This window comes from Brassica napus, chromosome A3 (assembly GCF_020379485.1).
Source record: "Brassica napus cultivar Da-Ae chromosome A3, Da-Ae, whole genome shotgun sequence".
NCBI classification, from domain to species: domain Eukaryota; kingdom Viridiplantae; phylum Streptophyta; class Magnoliopsida; order Brassicales; family Brassicaceae; genus Brassica; species Brassica napus.
Genome location: NC_063436.1, coordinates 13,803,204 through 13,822,822, shown reverse-complemented (window position 1 = coordinate 13,822,822; position 19,619 = coordinate 13,803,204). Strand labels below are relative to the sequence as shown.

At 34.2% G+C, this 19,619-nt stretch overlaps 4 protein-coding genes across 8 annotated transcripts; 2 read left to right on the top strand and 2 right to left on the bottom strand.

Annotated features, from left to right (window-relative positions):
* The first annotated feature begins 449 nt into the window (after window positions 1-449).
* LOC106438747 (homeobox-leucine zipper protein PROTODERMAL FACTOR 2) lies at window positions 450-7,453 on the top strand. Of its 3 annotated transcripts, none has more exons than XM_022716172.2 (12): window positions 450-784; window positions 2,511-2,889; window positions 2,984-3,101; window positions 3,371-3,559; window positions 3,647-4,087; window positions 4,198-4,299; window positions 4,409-4,609; window positions 4,714-4,888; window positions 5,427-5,698; window positions 6,266-6,361; window positions 6,434-6,852; window positions 7,095-7,453. In XM_022716172.2, exons 2-11 carry the CDS (start codon window positions 2,654-2,656, stop codon window positions 6,833-6,835), a joined length of 2,232 nt encoding a protein of 743 aa, XP_022571893.2. In that variant the 5' UTR covers window positions 450-784; window positions 2,511-2,653; the 3' UTR covers window positions 6,836-6,852; window positions 7,095-7,453. The 3 variants fall into 3 exon arrangements, with proteins under 3 accessions (XP_022571893.2, XP_022571894.2, XP_022571895.2); XM_022716173.2 differs by lacking the exon at window positions 450-784 and adding an exon at window positions 919-1,582; XM_022716174.2 differs by lacking the exon at window positions 450-784 and adding an exon at window positions 1,664-1,679.
* Window positions 7,454-9,225: 1,772 nt separating this feature from the next.
* LOC106443808 (peptide methionine sulfoxide reductase B5-like) lies at window positions 9,226-10,126 on the bottom strand. Its single transcript, XM_013885365.3, has 3 exons — window positions 9,884-10,126; window positions 9,568-9,724; window positions 9,226-9,465 (listed from the first exon to the last, which is right to left on the bottom strand). The coding sequence occupies exons 1-3, from the start codon at window positions 9,982-9,984 to the stop codon at window positions 9,295-9,297; spliced, it is 429 nt and encodes a 142-aa protein (XP_013740819.2). The 5' UTR covers window positions 9,985-10,126; the 3' UTR covers window positions 9,226-9,294.
* Window positions 10,127-10,823: 697 nt separating this feature from the next.
* Window positions 10,824-12,809, top strand: LOC125606931 (putative FBD-associated F-box protein At5g50270). Of its 3 annotated transcripts, none has more exons than XM_048776080.1 (3): window positions 10,824-11,115; window positions 11,187-12,050; window positions 12,129-12,809. In XM_048776080.1, the coding sequence occupies exons 2-3, from the start codon at window positions 11,187-11,189 to the stop codon at window positions 12,273-12,275; spliced, it is 1,011 nt and encodes a 336-aa protein (XP_048632037.1). In that variant the 5' UTR covers window positions 10,824-11,115; the 3' UTR covers window positions 12,276-12,809. The 3 variants fall into 3 exon arrangements, with proteins under 3 accessions (XP_048632037.1, XP_048632036.1, XP_048632035.1); XM_048776079.1 differs by having other exon boundaries at window positions 10,825-11,087; XM_048776078.1 differs by lacking the exon at window positions 10,824-11,115 and having other exon boundaries at window positions 11,143-12,050.
* Window positions 12,810-13,822: 1,013 nt separating this feature from the next.
* LOC106443809 (sugar transporter ERD6-like 15) lies at window positions 13,823-17,782 on the bottom strand. The gene is given in 20 exon segments (XM_048776081.1): window positions 13,823-14,114; window positions 14,116-14,219; window positions 14,328-14,442; window positions 14,522-14,581; window positions 14,715-14,728; window positions 14,909-14,969; window positions 15,045-15,104; window positions 15,217-15,279; window positions 15,389-15,432; window positions 15,521-15,605; window positions 15,684-15,767; window positions 15,845-15,937; window positions 16,087-16,151; window positions 16,268-16,343; window positions 16,458-16,523; window positions 16,832-16,897; window positions 17,040-17,099; window positions 17,238-17,327; window positions 17,424-17,486; window positions 17,582-17,782. Coding segments are annotated over 20 exon segments (1,491 nt in total). The 5' UTR covers window positions 17,723-17,782; the 3' UTR covers window positions 13,823-14,033.
* Window positions 17,783-19,619: the final 1,837 nt, after the last annotated feature.

Genomic DNA, 19,619 nt, shown 5'->3' with positions numbered 1-19,619 from the left:
GCACAAATTTAAACATACACACATACTCATTCAATATATATAAGCTCGCACACACATACTATAATAGAGTACTTAATTAATCTACAAACTAAAAATCTAGATTTTGAGAACATAAAACCACGTAGTGACAAAAATAAACATTTGTAAACCTAACTGATCGGTTGTTGTTGGTACAGAGGTTAGAAAATGGGTTGGTAATAGATGCATTTACACATTAATTAGTAATTTAGTATGGAAGCAAAATAAACCCATTTATATGTAATATAAATAATTACTTTTCAAAGCTGATGGTTTCTTAATTACCTATATAGGTATAAGAATTGGGAAACCAGGAGGTGAAAGAAAAACAGTAACTTTTTTAATTTGTCTTTTACCTTATATGAACTGAAACTCTCCTCTATATATATACAAGTAAGAGTAAGTTTCTCCCACAGAAGCATTTATGGAGCTTTAGATAATCATAAATGCATTGCACCCTCTCTATGCGCCAAGCAATAACTCCTTTTTCTTCTTGCAAATCCACCTGTTTCCTTTTTTCCTCCCTTGTCTTCTTCTTCTCTTTCTCCTTCTTCCACAAACTTCCATTGTACCTAGTTACCTCTTCCTCGGTTTAAGATTATCCAAGAAAAACCCGGGTTTTTGGTGACTGGTCGGTTAGCCAGATTCTTAACAAAAACTCCCTTTTGTTTCTCCTTGCCACTATCCCGGATCTTTTGTTACCCTCAAGAAAAACTGGCACAAACCAAAGATCATTGTGAATTAGGGTTTCATTATGCCTCCAGAAGTAAGATCTCTCTATATATGTGTATATATATTTTATGCACGCAGATATGTATCCCTATGCTTTCTTTTTTGTCAACATGTATCCCTCTGCGTATGTATTGCATGTCTGAGAATTAAGAATAACTAATTAGAGCTTCCATTTATTTTATTCCTTTTTAATTTAAATTTTGTTTTCTCAAGATCTAGATTTATATAATGCTGTGTTTATGTTTTAGATTTTTTTTAATATAGTTTAGTTTAACGCGTTAGTGTCTTTTTGCGAAGACTTATGATCTCGTTAAGAACTAAGAAAGCGTTACTAAAAACTTTCTTGGAGTTTACTAAAAACTTTCTTGGAGTTACAAGTTCAAAAGGGGTTTGACGAAATCTACTTGGTGGTTGTGTAACCAACACAGTCCATTGACTTATTGTCAACGCTTAAATTAACCCTATAGACTATTTACTACATTTAATTATAGAACCCTAGATCTGTATCTTTCTACACATTTAATTAATTAAGTCTAGTCTATCTTATTAGTTTTAGTATCTTTTCCGAAAACGGTTCCTTTTACCAAGGCTAAGGTCAATTTAATTTTTTAATAAATTTGATTGAGAGATTAGAAACTTGTACTCTCTCTCTCTCTCTCTCTCTCTCTCTCTCTCTCTCTTACTAGCTTTTGAGAGAGAAACTCATTTAACTCGAACCCAAAATTTCCACCAACACCAACCAAAAGGAAAAAGAAAAAAATAACTACAAGGAGATCTGTCTTTATAGGGTTTCAAAAACTTCCAAAGAACTCAGAAGATCAGATCGAAATAAGTATGTTCTTCTTTTCATTTTTGACCTTACCCCAAATTAGGGTTTCTTAAAGAACATAGCTCTCTTTCCCATCTTCCTTCACCTTCAGATCTGTCCGGTAGATCTAATGTTTTTGAGAAGTCTTGTGACTTTCCATGATTGGTTTTCTTTCTTTGTTGATTTGCACGCACACTAGGAGACAGATACGCTCACATATATGCACTGTTTTATATATGTACTATAGATCCCTTTCATCTTAAGTATGAAGAAGGATGGTATTTTCTCTATAATTTTCTTTTCAAAAATATCATTTTTGGTATATATATATATCCAAGTGTATCCTCTTATTTATATCACATATTTTATACAATTAATGTATCAAGAAGATTATCATGATTGTAGCTAGTTTATTAATATGTTATATTAAAAAGTAGATACACATAGGTCTACTGCGGTTGTGGTTGTGGCTCAGTGTCGTCGAATATTATCATTCATCTCGATCTAGCTTGAAGAAAAAACGTGAACTTCTCCCTTGTTTTTGTTGTATCTAGCTCTATTTATATAATTATCTAAATTAATACTTATTTTTATTTATGTCTAAATTTTCTACTATTAAGATAAGGCTCATATAGTTTATCTATACATATGTGATATAAGTGATTTTTTTGTAATCTAAAAAGTGTAGTATATATATATATATATATATATATATATATATATATAATAAAAAGGGTGGAAGTGGAACCCCATATTTTATTGTTAGTTTACCGTTCAATTGTGAAAATGATCACTATATATTAAAGCTAATTAGAGTTTCATAACACCTCGAAATTTTTTCTTCTTAACATCATTATTTTCTTCCATTGCGATAATGATCTTCTTCATTCCATTTAGATATATGTGACCATTTCAAATACAATCTTTAACTATTTTAATTTTGAGCATGCAGTGGAAGATATACTTGGAGTAGAAAACCAAATCAAGAAACAATTATGATCATAGCCTAGAAGATTTGAAGGAACCCAACGTTCACAACTTAAAAACGTGATTATTAGTATCTGATTGAGTGATCAGAATTAAATCATCATCACAATGTATCATCCAAACATGTTTGAGAGCCATCATATGTTCGACATGACCACAAAGAGTACCTCCGACAACGACTTTGGAATCACCGGAAGCCGTGAAGATGATTTCGAGACCAAGTCAGGCACCGAAGTCACCACCGAGAATCCTTCCGGTGAAGAGCTTCAAGATCCTAACCAACGTCCCAACAAAAAGAAGCGTTACCATCGCCACACGCAACGTCAAATCCAAGAGCTGGAATCGTAAGAAACAACACTCACTCAAGCTCTAGCTCATATAACATAGACATGAAAACATTTCCAAAGTTTAATATTTTGAGTTTTTTGGATTTTACAGTTTCTTTAAAGAATGCCCTCATCCAGATGATAAGCAACGTAAAGAGTTGAGCCGCGATCTCGGTTTAGAGCCTCTTCAAATAAAGTTTTGGTTCCAAAACAAACGCACGCAAATGAAGGTATATAACCATTTACGTATAATATCTATATAGTTAACCATTTTTCATGTATATATATTAATTATATATAGTTAATTTTCATGTATATAGTTAATTATATATAGTTAATAATTTTTCATTTCAGTGAACTATTAAAGGAAGTTTTTTTTTTTGAAAGGATGCTAAATTTATTCAACTCAAAAAAAAAAAAAAAAACATTTTTACAACAAGTGTGGCTCTATTAAAGGAAGTTATATTGCTCACAATTTATTTGTGTATAAAATATGTAGGCACAACATGAGAGGCATGATAACCAGATTCTTAAGTCAGACAATGACAAGCTCAGAGCAGAGAACAATAGATACAAAGAAGCTCTAAGCAACGCTACATGCCCTAACTGTGGCGGTCCAGCTGCTATTGGAGAAATGTCTTTCGACGAACAGCATCTCAGGATTGAAAATGCTCGCCTCCGCGAAGAGGTAATATATACACATACATGCAGACACACGCACACACATGTGACTTTAAATTGGATTAATCTGATTCTAGTATCACATGGCCTACAGATTGATAGGATCTCTGCTATTGCTGCAAAATACGTTGGGAAGCCAATTGGATCGTCATTTTCTCCACTAGCAATCAACGCGCCTTCTCGTTCTCTTGATCTTGAAGTTGGAAACTTTGGGAACCAAGCAGGTTTTGTAGGGGAAATGTACGGAACAGGTGACATTTTGAGGTCAGTCTCAATCCCTTCTGAGTCAGACAAGCCTATGATCATAGAGCTAGCGGTTGCAGCTATGGAGGAACTCGTGAGAATGGCTCAAGTGGGGGATCCTTTATGGGTTTCAACCGATAATTCTAATGAAATTCTCAACGAAGAAGAGTATTTCAGAACGTTTCCAAGAGGAATCGGACCAAAGCCATTAGGTTTGAGATCAGAGGCATCAAGAGAATCAGCTGTTGTTATAATGAATCACATCAATCTCGTTGAGATTCTCATGGATGTGGTAGTTAATTAAATTAAATTTTTTCTTGATCTCCAAGTTTTAGTTACTAACTTCTAAGCCCTAGTTAACTAATATTTTACTTATGTCTTGTTTTTTTATGTGGGAATAAGAATCAATGGTCTTGTGTTTTCTCTGGGATTGTGTCAAGAGCCTTGACGCTGGAAGTTCTTTCCACTGGAGTTGCTGGGAACTACAATGGTGCTTTGCAAGTGGTATGTATACTAAGTTGATTACTTGCTTTTCAAGAAACTAAACTAAAGAGTGTAGGTTATGTTATTAATGTTGGGTTTGTGTGCTTTGCTGTCTGGAATGTAATTAAAGATGACAGCTGAGTTTCAAGTTCCGTCGCCGCTAGTCCCAACACGTGAAAACTACTTTGTGAGATACTGTAAACAGCATAGCGACGGTTCTTGGGCTGTGGTTGATGTCTCTTTGGACAGCCTTAGACCGAACCCGATTTCAAGAACTAGAAGAAGGCCTTCTGGTTGTCTGATTCAAGAACTGCCTAATGGTTATTCTAAGGTAAAGCAGAAGATATGAAGGGTTTAGATTGAGTGTTCATGAAGTTTAAGGTGAAATTTGGAAATTTAGAGAAGTTATGGGGTGATTGTTTTTGTTGTTTGAAGGTTACATGGGTAGAACATATGGAGGTGGATGATAGATCGGTTCACACTATGTATAAACCGCTGGTTCATTCCGGTTTAGCTTTTGGAGCGAGACGTTGGGTGTCTACACTCGAACGTCAGTGCGAGCGGCTCGCGAGTTCGATGGCCAGCAACATCCCGGCTAGTGATCTTTCCGGTACGTTTTTACATGGCTATTTTTAATGGTTTTGAAAGTGTTGGGGTTGAATTGAGAAGTTTTTAAATTTACTCATGAGAACCTTTCACTTTATGGTAATTGTGAATATGTTGTGGCTTGCTGATTTAGAATGTTTATAAATTTACTCATTCAGTTCCTTTAACTTTATGGAAATTGAATAAGTTTGGGGCTGAACTGAAAGTTTTGAAATTTACTCACAGGGCCTTATAACTTTGTTATTAGGTCCTTTAATTTTGTGGTAATTTTGTTAGATGTTGAGGGCTGAACTGAGAAGTTATTAAATTTACTCATTAGGTCCTTTAGTTTTGTGGTAATTATGAATATGCTGGGGATGAAATGAGACGTTTTAAAATTTACTCATTCAGGTCCTTTAATTTGTGGTAGATTATGAATCTGTTTGAGGCTGAACTGAAAAGTTCTTAATTTTACTAATAGGTTCTTTAATTTATGGTAATTTTGTTAATATTTGTTGAATTTACTAATAGGTCCTTTTCTTTTGTGGTAATTCTGATTGCAGTGATAACGAGTCCCGAAGGGAGGAAGAGCATGTTGAAGCTAGCGGAAAGGATGGTTATGAGCTTTTGCAGCGGTGTTGGCGCGTCGACTGCACATGCATGGACCACAATGTCGTCAACTGGATCCGATGATGTTCGAGTCATGACCCGAAAGAGCATGGATGATCCGGGAAGACCTCCGGGGATCGTTCTTAGCGCCGCGACTTCATTCTGGATCCCAGTGGCTCCCAAACGGGTTTTCGACTTCCTCCGCGACGAAAATTCAAGAAGCGAGGTAAATAAAATACAGACCGGACCGGTCGGTCTGACATGGAATTATTCTTCTTACTGAATCCGGTTTATATTAGAACAACTAGAGCAGGTGATCATCCAAGGTTGAATTCCAAACCGGTTTACTAAATTTTGTCAAAAACCGGTTTAATAAATCACATACTTCCTCTGTTTAAAATTAACGATGATTGTTCCAACTTTTCTCACATTAAAAAATTGAAAATTTAATTATAGCTCAATTATTTTATGTGATTAATATTTTTTGTAACTTTAAACTAATAATAATTCAATAAATTAAATTATTTTGTGAAATTTATAATTTATCATTACTATTAACAAAATGCATAAACTTGTTTTTGTTTTTGTAAAAAAATTCTTAGAAACATTTATTTTATTTTTGGAAAAATGGAGTATTTGATTAGTAATACTACAATATATTATCATTTTCAAATCATGTGCAAGTTTTATATTAGTGTTTTAAAAGAAAAATTCTTTATTTTCAAAAAAAATTCCAAGGATATCAAAAATCATTTGTTCATAATTTGTGCGTGTTTGAAACTTATTCATGCAGTGGGATATTCTGTCAAATGGAGGAATGGTTCAAGAAATGGCTCATATAGCAAATGGTCGAGAACCTGGAAACTGCGTCTCCTTGCTCCGAGTCAACGTAAGATTCTTGTCTGTAACATCAAGATTTTGTTTTTCGATGTCGGACTCAAAATGATTTCGGTTGTAACAGAGCGGAAACTCGAGCCAAAGCAACATGTTGATTCTACAAGAGAGCTGCACGGACGCATCTGGATCGTACGTTATCTATGCGCCGGTGGATATAGTGGCGATGAACGTTGTTCTAAGCGGAGGAGATCCTGATTACGTGGCGTTGCTCCCATCTGGTTTCGCTATATTACCCGATGGTTCGGTCGGAGGAGGAGAAAATGGGAATCAAGAAGTGGTTTCTTCTTCTACTGCATCTGAGAGTTGTGGTTCACTGTTAACCGTTGCGTTTCAGATACTTGTTGATTCTGTTCCTACAGCTAAGCTCTCTCTTGGCTCGGTGGCTACGGTTAACAGTCTGATCAAATGTACGGTGGAGAGGATTAAAGCAGCCGTTGCTTGTGACCGAGGTGGAGGAGGACCATAATTCTTCCAGCCTTCCAGGTATGACTTAAACATTTAAGTTTGTGAAATTTTTACCCATTTTCTGTGGTTTCTTAAATGAAAAGTTTTTTTTTAAACTGTAAACGCAAACTTGTTGTGTTTGGCGTTTGCGTTGACATTTAGAAAGATGTAAAACTAGCTTTTGAAACAGTCGAGATGGGGTAGTATTCTTGTGAAGCAAGAAAGAAGACTATAGTATATGTTTTGACTAATGTGGTTTGTGTTCTTTCTTTTGCCTGCAGAAGTAACAAGGAAAGGAGAAAAATAGCGTTTATGCCTTAATGGTTTATTTCTAGTTCTGTATGTTTTGATAATCCAGATGAAGTCAAGAACGCACCTTTAACGTTTAAATCTTTATCTCAAGGATGATGAGAAAAGAAAGGGTAAAGAGGTTCGGGTATTGACTTCTGATGGAAACCCACGGTCCTTTTTATTTACCTTTTCTAAGTTTGTCTATTCAGCGTTCTGCTTTTATAACAGTTTGTGAACACTTTTGGGTGTCCTCTCTTTATGTGTTTTACCCACCAAGTGTATGTTTCTTTATTGTTTTGTAAGCTGCAAGACCATATATTAGTAACATTAGTTTCTGTTGAACTCCCTATTCAGCTTATTCGTATATGAATATATGATCGAACCAGAAAGAAATTCAGTCTACATCAAAAAGGTTCTAAAGTATTTCAAACTCAAAAAAGCTTAGATGAATAAAACGTCAAACTTGTGTCATGAGAATAAATATTAATTAAATCACATTTTTAGTATCTCAATTCTCAAGTAAATTTCTTATTCTTTTTCATTTTTTTCATTTTTAAAAGGTAAATATTTTTGAGCGAATATCAATAGCAGTGTTCTAAAACACTAATTGCTTATAACTATCATAAAATTGAAATATTAAATTTATTTTGCATGTAACCTTTATTTTGGTAACATCAAAAGGCATTATGGAACTGGACTTTTTTTTGTAGTAACATTTACTCTTTTTGTTCATGACCTTATAGATTTTGTCCTTTTCCTACTAATTTCCTACTTCTATGGGGTTCACAGTTCAAACATTTGATTTGAGGTTGTTATGATTTTTATCGAAGTTTTATTTGTACAACATTTTATTTGTATAAGTTTATTTTTTGTACTTTAATTTAAAATTTGATGTGTTGCTCTTTAATCTCTTAACTAGGTCAGTTGTGGACAAAAAAAAAGAATCTCTTCACTAGGTGCCTCAACAAACTGTAATAGAATATGTTTTAACAAAAAACCTGAGTAACAGAGTATCTTCCAAAGTATTTTGTCTTTCTTAATTTCTAGTTAAACACATACCATTTTACTAGTTTAAAGCAGAAATAATGAATAAAATATAATTTTATTTTTCTTAGATAACCATTCGTTCATTCCATTTTGTTGTTGTCACCTTGTATTTTTTCAAGATATTTTTTTTTATATGCTTCCAGCTTTTAGATATATATATATTATAATAAAAAAATACCAAGATGAGTTTTATATATGTGTTGACAATTGACATCATGTTACAGTGATATATCATAAAGATTCAATATATCTTTTTTGACAAAAATGAAAACTAGTTTTTGATTGGTTAATCCTTAGCCATTGATTGCTTTAAATCAAACGCCTACAAGTCAATCTTTTGTTAATCTTTTTTCCTCTTTAGATTCTATATATCTTTGTGATTGTTTTTTACAGGGAAAAGACTTTTATTCTAGTAAAGTAACAAATTGTAAAAAAAAAGTAACAAAATCTTCCAAGTGATACTGTATGGCATATTATTTATGACTTCTAGCTAATGTAGCTAGTCCGTGTTCTTCTACCACATCCATTCTACTTACATGTTGGGAGGAAGAAGCTAAGGCCTTATATTAGTTAAAGATACTGAAAAAGTAGATACGATCAAGTCAAGTGAATGATTAGCTCAAAGTATAGAAGAACCTCTTATGGTTTTAGAGGGTTCTACCGGTTTAACTGATTTGATAGGTTTATACCAGACCGTAAAAATGTGTGTTTGGTTCGTTCGAATTAATAACATTCCGAATTTCCGTTTCTTACTAATATTTTTTCGCTATTTTCAACTACTATATGTACTTATAGTTACAAAATTCTATGTTGTTCAAAAAAAAAGTTACAAAATTCTTTTTTTTTTGGCTCCGGTTCGCGTATAATATTGATTGTTAGTTGCCACATGTAATAATGTATAACGAGGTTTAATTAAAAGAGCTGAATCAAATATAAAATAACAAATTTGATCAGAAATTTAATAATTATTTTTAAAAAATATCTTGCATATGTACCGTTTCTGTTCTTTCTTTCTTTTGTTTTTTTTATAAAACTTATTTTAGTATTAAAATGATTAGCGTTGAACATCATATATAGTAGGAGAATGATCCAATGTTATTCTTATTATTCTTTTGACAAAGATGATTCAACATTATTTTATGATCAATCCTCAGCCTCCTCAGGTGGTTTTTGCGGGTTGAAGATGATCGAGACGCTGTTAACGCAGTGGCGTTCATCGGTAGGAGTATCATAACCTTCTCCTTTTGTAACATGGCCTAAATGCCCGTCGCATACTGCACAAGTGATCTCTGTACTTATCCCATCTGGATCAGGCTGATGATAAACGTAGAATCAAATCAAGAAACACAGAAAAAGTTTTCAGTCATTAAAAAAACTTATGAAATTAAACCAAAAACATATAAAGAGAAGCTATACCGTTCGGTTAATGGCACCAGGGAGTCCTTCAAAGAAAGCTGGCCAACCACATCCGGAGTCAAACTTTGTGCTGGATTTATAGAGAGGAGTTTTGCATCCGACACAGCTGAAAATTCCATCCTCGAAGAATTTGTCATATTCTCCAGTTCCTGGTATTCTGAAACATTTTCACCAAAACATGAAAACGGATCCCTTAAAGATTCTTTATATGTTTGCCTTGCAGCTTAATTACCATGCTGAATCTATTAATTGAGAAACAAGGGATTCTTGAGTTATAAGACTCGAACATAAAAGAAAGAACCCAAAAATAACTTACTCAGTGCCTTTTTGTCGGAGGATCCTAAACTGCTCAGGAGAAAGGATCGCACGCCACTCCTCCTCTGTTTTCTGAACCACCAGTCCATGAGCTGCCGCCATCACCGCCACTTAAGATAACCGGAAGCTGAGATATTACGACGGAGGAACCGAATCAGATAATGATATTGATCAGCTAGGTTCTTGATCAGACATTTATACCTAGTTTTCAGTGATGTATCTTTATTAGTTTTCCGTCTACATTCATTAAATATGAAGTGTTAGGACCTGTACACTGGTGTAGATTGAATTAATGAATCATGCACGTGCTATATCTGCTTAATTGACACCTAATCCTTTCCCGGTTCAGTTTCCGAAATTCGGATTCATATCATATGGAAACGTATGGCTGGTTACTGTGGTTTGAGCGTTGCGGGACAAACGGTTCAACTACGGTGCGGAACAAGCGGTTTAACTGCGGTGCGGTTTTAACGGTTATAAAAATGTATAAATATATAGAAAATGTAGAGATTTTGTTACTGTTAATTGCGGGGCGGAACGATAGTCACCATTCGAAGCCTCAGTTGAAATAAGCATTAGTGGGACGAAGACTCATTATATGGTAAAGGTGGAAGCAGACCGAATAATTATTCTGAAATTTTAAAAATTGAAAATCCAAATCATTACCATCCGGTTCTAGAGCCGTAACCGGATAAAATCTATTCTGATCCAGACATGGCTGAACCGGCTTTCGGTTGCTAATGAAGCCTTGACGGTATATGTTGCAAATCGATAGAGTAGGGATGTTCCAACTCAGTTAGATCCAAAACCCGCAATTTTATAGATATTTAAGTAGTATTTAAGATAAGTCTAATACGATCCAAAAAGATTTAGCACATCTATCGTATTAATTTATAATTACTAAAAAGAATTAGTATTTGACGTGTTTATTATAAAAATTGCCATTGAAATTAACTTATTCTTAGTGTCTTCATTAGAGTTACATTAACCAAAAACAGTATTTTTATGCAGGCCCGTCTCAATGTTAGTGCTGATGTATTAATAATACCTAGTCTGTCTATTGGGCCGGGCCATGTAGAAACCCAGCCGAAATATTTAACACGACTCTGTTGGTCATCTCATCTTCCCCAAATGGTCTCACTGGCGAGACTTCACGCCGCGTATCCGATCCATGTCTCCTCCATGAACTCCACCGCAGAATCTCCGTAATCCTCACTTCCTTAAAACTAGTTAGTAAGTTAAGGTCATGGACAACTTTCTTATAGTTTGTTCATGTTTTTGATGTTCTAAGGCTTTGCATGCAGATGGATAGGATAAGTCATCTGCCTGAACATCTGCTTTTGAGGGTCTTTTCCTTTCTGCCTACTACCAAAGATGCTGTGGCCAAAATGGTTTTGTCCAAACGGTGGCAGTATCTGTGGACGCTTGTGCCAAGACTCGTGTACGATGATGGCAATAATAGTAATATCACGAAAGAGAGTTTCTCGAGGTTTGTAGACAGATCCTTGCTTTTGCACGAGGCTCCAGTTCTAGAGTATGTGCGTTTCAAGCTCGGTGAAAAGTCTAGTGATGTTGATAATATTGGAGTTTGGGCTAGAACTGTATCTAGGCGCCATGTCCGTGAGCTGGTCATCGAGATTGATAGATATTCTTGTACAGATCCAGCCATCCTTCCTAAAAGCTTGTACACGGTCTCTGGAATGCTTGTGAAGTTGAAACTTGACAACGTGGTTCTTGCTGATGATGTTTCTTCACCCGTGTCTTTCCCATCTCTCAAGGAATTGACTCTTATTTCCATTGAATACCCAGGTGGTGATGAACATGTCAAAAGGTTTTTATCCAATTGTCCTCTTCTTGAAAACTTGTATGTGGACCGATGTCTTGAAGACAATGTTACTGTTTTCACCGTTAGAGTGCCTTCTCTTAAGACTTTATACATGTGTGATGCACCGTACAAAGATGGCTACGGTGGAGAGAGGTTTGTGATAGATGCTCCTTCTCTGGAGACGTTGACTATTGATGATTCTGCGGGTGGGTTTTGTGTCTTTGAGAATGAAATGCCTAACCTTGTAACGGCACATATTGACTTTTACTATAGACATCCTGGGAATATTCTGAGTTCCATAACTCCAGTCAGGGTTCTCTATTTACGTTTATCACCCTTGGAGGTATTTTAGTCGTGTCTTTATCAGAATCAGTAATGGAACAATGACTAACGATTCTATCTTCCACAATGGGACTTGCAGGATGCATATTCTAGTGGTTGTGTCTTCCACCGCCTCGTAGATTTTACGCTATGCAGATGTGAGAGGCAGTGGTTGAACCTACTTATGTGTGTGCTCAGAGATTCTCCTAAATTACGAACTCTCAAACTTGTTCAGGTATATTTTTAAATTCACACTGTGTCATTGACCTGATTATTTTTTAAATTCACTATCAAGCGAATGATCCGAGCCCATGTTGGAGTGAACCGAGCTTAGTTCCTGAATGTTTGCTATCGAGTCTTGAAACTCTCGAATGTGAAAGCTATGAAGGAACTAAAAAAGAGAAGGAAGTGGTGGAATATATATTAAGAAACGGCCGCTGTCTAAAAAAGGTTACCATCTCCTCTAAACCCAGTGACCCCGAGGAGAAACTTGAGATGATTAAGGAGTTGGCATTGTCGTTCATGCGTTCACCTATCTGCCAGCTTGTATTTAACTGAAGCTACAGTCCGACATGTCAAGTAACACTGTGTTTGGTCTGAATCCTAGATTAGCTATTATAACGTTTTATGTTTTCTTTATCGTAAGTAAAAAAAACTATCTTGTCTCCTTTTGCCCTATTTTGTAACGTTTTTTTTATTATTTATTTGCTGTTAGATTAAACACTTAAACTGTACACTATTTGGTTGATTGAAACTTCAATAACCATCGCTTGTTTAGAGACTTTAGGATCTATAACTGCTATTTCCTTTGAAAACTGTGGAAATTTTAGGCCTTAAACTAGTAATCTTTCTCCGGCTTTAGAGTTAATCAAGCTAATTTGGCTAAAGGTATAGCGCACTACTTGAATTGATGACTCATGGAAAAATTATTATAGATTTTGTTTGCTTTCAACAAGAAACAATGGATCACCAAATAAAAGGACTTGCTAGGTAATAGGTATCCAAATCGGTTAAAATGATGATATTAAAGTCCATTTGAAATCTTTAATTGTGTATGGATCTGCTAGAAAGTTTGATTGTAGCTTTCTCATTTTTTTTTGTACCATAACCTCCATGTTTTGCATTTTCTGGGGTTTAAACCTCATATCTCCTGGTATATTAAAGAACTTTTATTCAAGCAACTAGACTAATTGGGTTTCTGCTATAGCTTTCTGCTTAATATCAAGATAATTTTATAATTAGAATATCAGCATGTCTAGCTAGGATATGTAGCAATTTCAAGAAAATTTGGATGTGGCTTTGTATAGCTCTCATGAATGGATATAGGCACATAGTTTATAATAGTAAAATATAAACACTTACTAATGTAGTATAGAAATTTGTCTATATGCAATATAATTAGGGACCCATATAATTAAGATGAAAATTTAGTCGTTATGATATCTACATTTATCCATATTGCTTAGCGTATTGTTATTTAGTGACTATGATTACACTTAAACTAAAGAAGAATGGTGGACATTTAAGTAAACTGTTAAAAATTCTTATGTTAAGTCGTTACAAATTATTGAATTTATGGTTAATTTGATTAACTATCACATTTTGATTACCGATTGGATGATTAAGTATTATATGTCGGATATTCATTATAAACTTTGATTTTTATAGAACTTTTAGTGCGCATTAACAAAACGCTCTGTGGAAAAGAGAGAGAAATTTACTATAGCAAATGATCATGAAGTATCTTTCCGTCAATACTAAAACTTTATTTGTATAGTTTGTATTTTAATCTAAAACTTTGTAATATCTTTTATATACGGAAAAATGTTATTGTACATGTTCCATTCATTATCCAAGTTATGAATTTCATCACGATCCCACAACACAGATTTGATACCTAACAATTCCAGATTATAAAATAAAAGCATATACAAAATGGTAAAGCTTTCCCATTGTTTCGATGGATTGCCTACTAATAAAACAGTTGAAGTTGTAAGGTTTAATGCTAGACCCATAATTTTCTATTTTGGGCGGAGATGTTTGTTGATATTGTAGAACCTTCACGAGGAGAATCACTAAAAACTGAAAAGAGATTGGATTTCTTCTAAAGATTTTCCTCTAGTCTCTGGAACAAGCTTAGCTATGAACACAAATCCAATGCCAGTCACTGTGGTAAACATCAGAAATGTTCCTGCAGTTTAATAAACTTACAACTTAATAGCTATTTTATTTTCAAAATCTAATAGTTGTTAGAATATCGTTTATTTTTATCTTAAATAACATAATATTAAAAGATTACCTGTGGTACTCCACTGAAACAAGAAACTGAAGGAATAAGCAACGAGCCATGAGCTTATAGAGCTGGCCAAGCCACACATTGTTCCCGCGGCCCCCTTCACATCTACTGGATAAATCTATAACATATAATATTAGAAAATGAATTATAATAAACTTAACGTTTACATGTTATAAAAACACTTTTAATAATATAACCTCTGATGCTATGATCGATGGTATTGATCCCATGCCTAATCCATATGATCCAAAGTACAACTATTTCAATAAAGACGCAAATCATAGTTATGACCGCAGAATTTTGAATATATCATATACTATATATTAAAACTAGCTAGGAGAATGGGCTATAATCTTTTTATAAATCAACAAAATAGTTTAATTTTAAAACTAAAACTTCAAAATCTTAAACAAAACCCTAAGTCGTGAAATTAAACACTAACTCCTAAATCTAAATCTATATATAACTCTAAAGCTCAAACAAAACTTGGAGACTTTTTGTCAATAAAACTGTTTATTTTTATTTTAGTTAAAATGATTCGATTTATTTCCTTATAACTTTTTTTTATCTTATTTATTAGTTACCGTGATGTTCCTGTTTCCTGTTTCCCAATATAGGTGTTCCTGTTTCCCAGCAATGGTTCTCCTGCGCAATAAGAGAATCCGTTTTGAAACAACAATCAAAAATGGGTTAGTAAAGTAGATGTAATAGTAAGCATGCCTTCAAGAAGAATGAAATGGCTGTGGCAAGACAACCCAAGAACATTCCAGCTTGAGAAACCTAGAAAATTTTTCAAAAATTTCACCTTATAGTTTCTTCAGAAACCGAAGAAACTAACCTATCACCTATAGTTATATACATTTACGCTAAAGAGTTTTAAATTCTATTTTACCAGTAGGAGTGAACGTCTTCCGGATACATCCACAAGCACAGTACCTAAAACGCCTGCAAGCATCTACAAGAGTGTGTATATAATGATCAGTGAAAGCATATATACCGTGTATATAATATATATTCGAAAGGACTTAGGAACTCTAAACAAGGTCACTCGAAATCGGTCAAACCTGAACTATAGATGTCGATATGAATCCAACATCACTCGATACACCTGATCCTCGTAATTATCAACAATTATCGTTACGGTAAATAAATATATAAAAATCAAGATTTTGTTGAAGAAGTAAGAGTTATTTTACCTGTAGATATGAAAATGGACTCAGTGTAAAAAGAATAACCACTAAGACCTCCAAGTTGAGGCAAAGCTATAAGAACAACTCCAATCTGTGTAAACCAAACGGGTTATTAAAGAAGAAGAAGAAGAAGAAAAAGAAGAAGAAGAAGAAGAAGAAGAAGAATTACAGTAAGTGAGAACGCGTATTTTCGCTGAAACAACTTGAGGAAACCGCGATCATCTCCTTGTTGTTTAACATGTTCTGTATATGCCTGATGATCATCAAAATATTGTGAAGTAAAAAATATATACATTGATCATATGATTATTCATGCATATATATGCTTACTAATATCTCTCCTGCTTCATCTGATACATCAGAATTTTCTCCTCGCAATCTTGACAAAATCTCTTCAACCTCCTTCTCTCTCCCAACTTTAGCCTACAGAACATATTTTCAAGGTTATTTTGTTCAGCATAAATGACATTCGACATAAACATTAATTTAATGTTTTCTTTTGGAAGTAGTACCAATAATCTAACATGTAAACAAACATAAGCATAAATGAAAAAAAAAAACTAAATGCATACTAGCCATCTAGGAGACTCGGGGATGAAGAAAAGAAGAGGCAGAATCATAAGAGAAGGTATAGAACCTGTCCAAAGCCAAAAGGCAAAACCGTCAGTACAATTATTATGTTTTGGTCCACAAAGGAAAAAGAGAAAGTTTGATTGTTTTTACATTTGATGAGAAGTGATCTCATTTACATACCCAAAATGGCTAGATTGCGCCAAGCAACGACTGTTCCAAGTGCATAAACGACGGATATACCAACGCCCGTAAATAACTGCAGATGGTATAAGAAAATTGTGTCGGAGGAACACTAATTTTTTTTTTAATATATCCAAATGGGGAACACTACATTCTTATACTTTTCAAGATATTGGTTTTCTTGATTTACCTGCGACATGGAACAAGCAGCTCCTCGCAATTTTCTTGGTGCTATTTCGGTAATGTAAACTGGTCCCTATGATTGATAAATAGCTATCAGATTATATGATTTATCACAAAAAATCTCACCAAAGCTACATAAAAAACTTTTGAGAAAATAAATAAAAAGAACCTAAAATACATATATTCTAATATTTAATCTTATTATCAATAAATTCAATTTCAATTCTTAAAAGTTCATTGAACATTTTAAATATACCAAATCGAAAAATCTCTAAAACAAACCCTTACATTTTGCAACCAACATATGTTCAAATATATATAAAATCAGTACATTAAGTAAAAATGAAATCAGATAGAAAGTGGTTAAGCATCTATACATACCAAATATGCGCTAATTCCGATCGAGATCCCTTGCAACAACCTTCCAAGATCGAGCAGCCAAACAGCCTTTTTCTCAAAATATCAAAGAACAAAATAGTGATAAGATATATGAAAGAATTAAAATCATTTATCGACTTGACAGAGAGCTTCTCATTTATTGGAGTTGAACACTGTAAAATAAAGAAGCAACTCAAAAATAGGAAAAAACCTTGGCAAATGCAATAGCAAACCAGCCGATTACGAAAAGAATGTTAGTGATCCATATAGTCTGGTTCAAAAAAGAATCGCAAAAGGTTATCATATTCAAAAATGTCTATGATCAAATTCAGTTTCTTATAAGTTAATTAAATAATGAAAACAAATTTGTAAAAAAGAACTAATTATTTGTTGTCAAGTGGTTACTTACGTAGACACGACCAACCAAATCTGTTAATTTCCCACAGATTAATGCTCCAAGAATTAATCCCACAGTCAATATTGATCCAAAAAGTGAGTACTGAGAACAAAATGGACAAAATAATAGTTGAAAACTAAATGAACCAAAATCAACCGGAAAGATAAAATAAACCAAAATTGACAAGATTGAACTTGCATCAGCTATGGATAGATTCAAGTCTTTCATGATACTGGACTGTGTAGGAGCCGAATATCCGATCTGTGATCAGTAAATTTAGTTATTATGACATGCAAAAATCCAAAAGTTAATAGAAATTGAAGAATAAAAAACAATCAAGATGAAGAAGAACTCACGATGCATCCAAAGGCAAAGGCACCACAAGAACCGACAGTGAAGGCAAGAACGAAAGCTCTAGTGGAAGCATTTGATATTTCAGACAGAAGTGAAGTACATGATTCAGAAGGAGAAGATAATAATAAAACTTCTTCGGCCATTTTTTCCAATACTGATATTATCAATAAGATTACACTAGTCTTGATTTTTTTTTCAGGGTAGAATAAGTCTTTATCGAATATTTAAACTTACAGATTCGATGTGAGTTTGGATGATCGTTGGTCTCGTGAAGCAAGAAATGCGGAACTGAAACACACAAATCGTGTTTCCTTTTATGTTTCTGTTTCATTTACACATTTTTAAAAATAATTAGTTAAGAAATTTGAGAAGGTCAATTTTTTTTTGGAGGAATTGGCATGGAAAATACAGTAATTTATCCAACTCACATTATATTAAAAACACAAAATACATTTTAAAAATTTCAGTAATCTTTTTGTTCTAATAAAAAAAAATCAAAGTGTTTTAGAGTACGCCCTAAACAGAAGTTTCATATGCACATATAAATGCTAACATAACGCTTTACTGTGTACACATTTAACATTTTTTTTTTTTGAGCAACACATGTAACATTATTTAATAACACACAAAAAGTGAAAACGTCAAATTCTCTCTGACTCGTTTCCCAGTGCAATCTCGTTGGGCTGTTCCCGGTCGTCCTTCTGGTATAAAATTGTCGTCTACGTCCTCTGGTGATGAACGCCCTACCCTCATCTCCCCTGACCCGCCAGATCCATTCTATCCTTTAACTACTTCCCTCCTCTCTCGCCTTCCCTTCCCAAACTCCCACGATCCTGATTTGTTTCCGAACCCCTTATCCTCTCACTTCAACCCGAAATTATCAGCATAAGAAGTTCTAGCTGAAGCTCCACTAAGAAACTGTGAGGTCTCAAATGAGAATCATAATACTGTAACTGTTGTTCTTTTGTCGGGAGTTCCAACTACTGGTCTCCTCTTGGGAGACTCGACTACTGGTCCTTTCTCGGGTGACTCAGCTACTGTTCCTTCGAAGAAAATTACTACTTACGAATGAGTGGCCCCTCCTAGTCAGTCATCTCCTTCTCTCATTGGGCCAGCCATCTTAACTGAAAACAAAACTAATCCTTCTCCTTCCTATCAGGATTTCACAATCCTAGCTAGAAAAAGAACCTCTCCACTTGTCTCAATGAAGCCCTAAACCAAACCCCTCCCCCTTTGAACCCTTTACCCTCCGTTGTCACTACTACTCCTATTGTTTCTACTGGCCCTGCTCTGAAATATACTGCTCCTACTGACACTTCAGCGGGTCCATCTAACCATACTCTAGCAGAAAGACTTAGAGTGAAAGAAGATAAAACCTTGACAAGGCTTGCTCACGATAACGACTGCAGGAAGACGTCGTGTTGTTATTCCAGATTCTGTGTTTCAAAAAGGTGCCGAGCTTCACAAGGACTTCATCATTTGTTATTTCAACTGAAAGGCGCCTCCTTTCAATCATATATAAAGCGTGATTTACCACATGTGGGGTAAAGGCAGAAGACAGGAGATTCACAACAATTCTCTTAACAGATCTGGTATTGTCTGTATTTCAAGCGAGTTCCTGAGGCAGAAAATTCTTGACAAGTGCATCTGGTATGTGGGAGACTCAATGTTTCACACAGCTCAGTGTTCATCTGCCCACTCGCTAGCTACTCCTCCTCTGAAAGCGATTAAAAGCAATTACTAATATTATTTTATTATTATTTGTATATTTGATGTAACAAAAAATTTAAATCATTTTAAAAATCATTTTCAATATGAGATTTTTTCAAAGCAAATTTGAAAACTAAAATATTAAGTTCTCAATACATTTCAGTGCTTAAAATTAACATATTTATGTATTTTTTATATGGTATATAGTTTAATTTAAATGATATATATATATATGTATGAATATTTATTAAAAGAGATTTTATATTCATGTGATTTTATGATCATTTATATCTTGATATGACACAAAAGTTAAACCATTGATCACAAAAA

Excerpts from the sequence above, each read along its gene's own strand:
- LOC106438747 (XM_022716172.2), top strand. The coding sequence starts at position 2,654 with ATGTATCATCCAAACATGTTTGAGAGCCATCATATGTTCGACATGACC. Across the intron at positions 2,890-2,983 it reads CAAATCCAAGAGCTGGAATC|TTTCTTTAAAGAATGCCCTC; the intron begins GTAAGAAACAAC and ends TGGATTTTACAG. Across the intron at positions 3,102-3,370 it reads ACAAACGCACGCAAATGAAG|GCACAACATGAGAGGCATGA; the intron begins GTATATAACCAT and ends TAAAATATGTAG.
- LOC106443808 (XM_013885365.3), bottom strand. The coding sequence starts at position 9,984 with ATGGCGGCAGCTCATGGACTGGTGGTTCAGAAAACAGAGGAGGAGTGG. Across the intron at positions 9,725-9,883 it reads CTCCGACAAAAAGGCACTGA|AATACCAGGAACTGGAGAAT; the intron begins GTAAGTTATTTT and ends AAAATGTTTCAG. Across the intron at positions 9,466-9,567 it reads CTGGTGCCATTAACCGAACG|CCTGATCCAGATGGGATAAG; the intron begins GTATAGCTTCTC and ends GTTTATCATCAG.
- LOC125606931 (XM_048776078.1), top strand. The coding sequence starts at position 11,181 with ATGCAGATGGATAGGATAAGTCATCTGCCTGAACATCTGCTTTTGAGG. Across the intron at positions 12,051-12,128 it reads TACGTTTATCACCCTTGGAG|GATGCATATTCTAGTGGTTG; the intron begins GTATTTTAGTCG and ends TGGGACTTGCAG.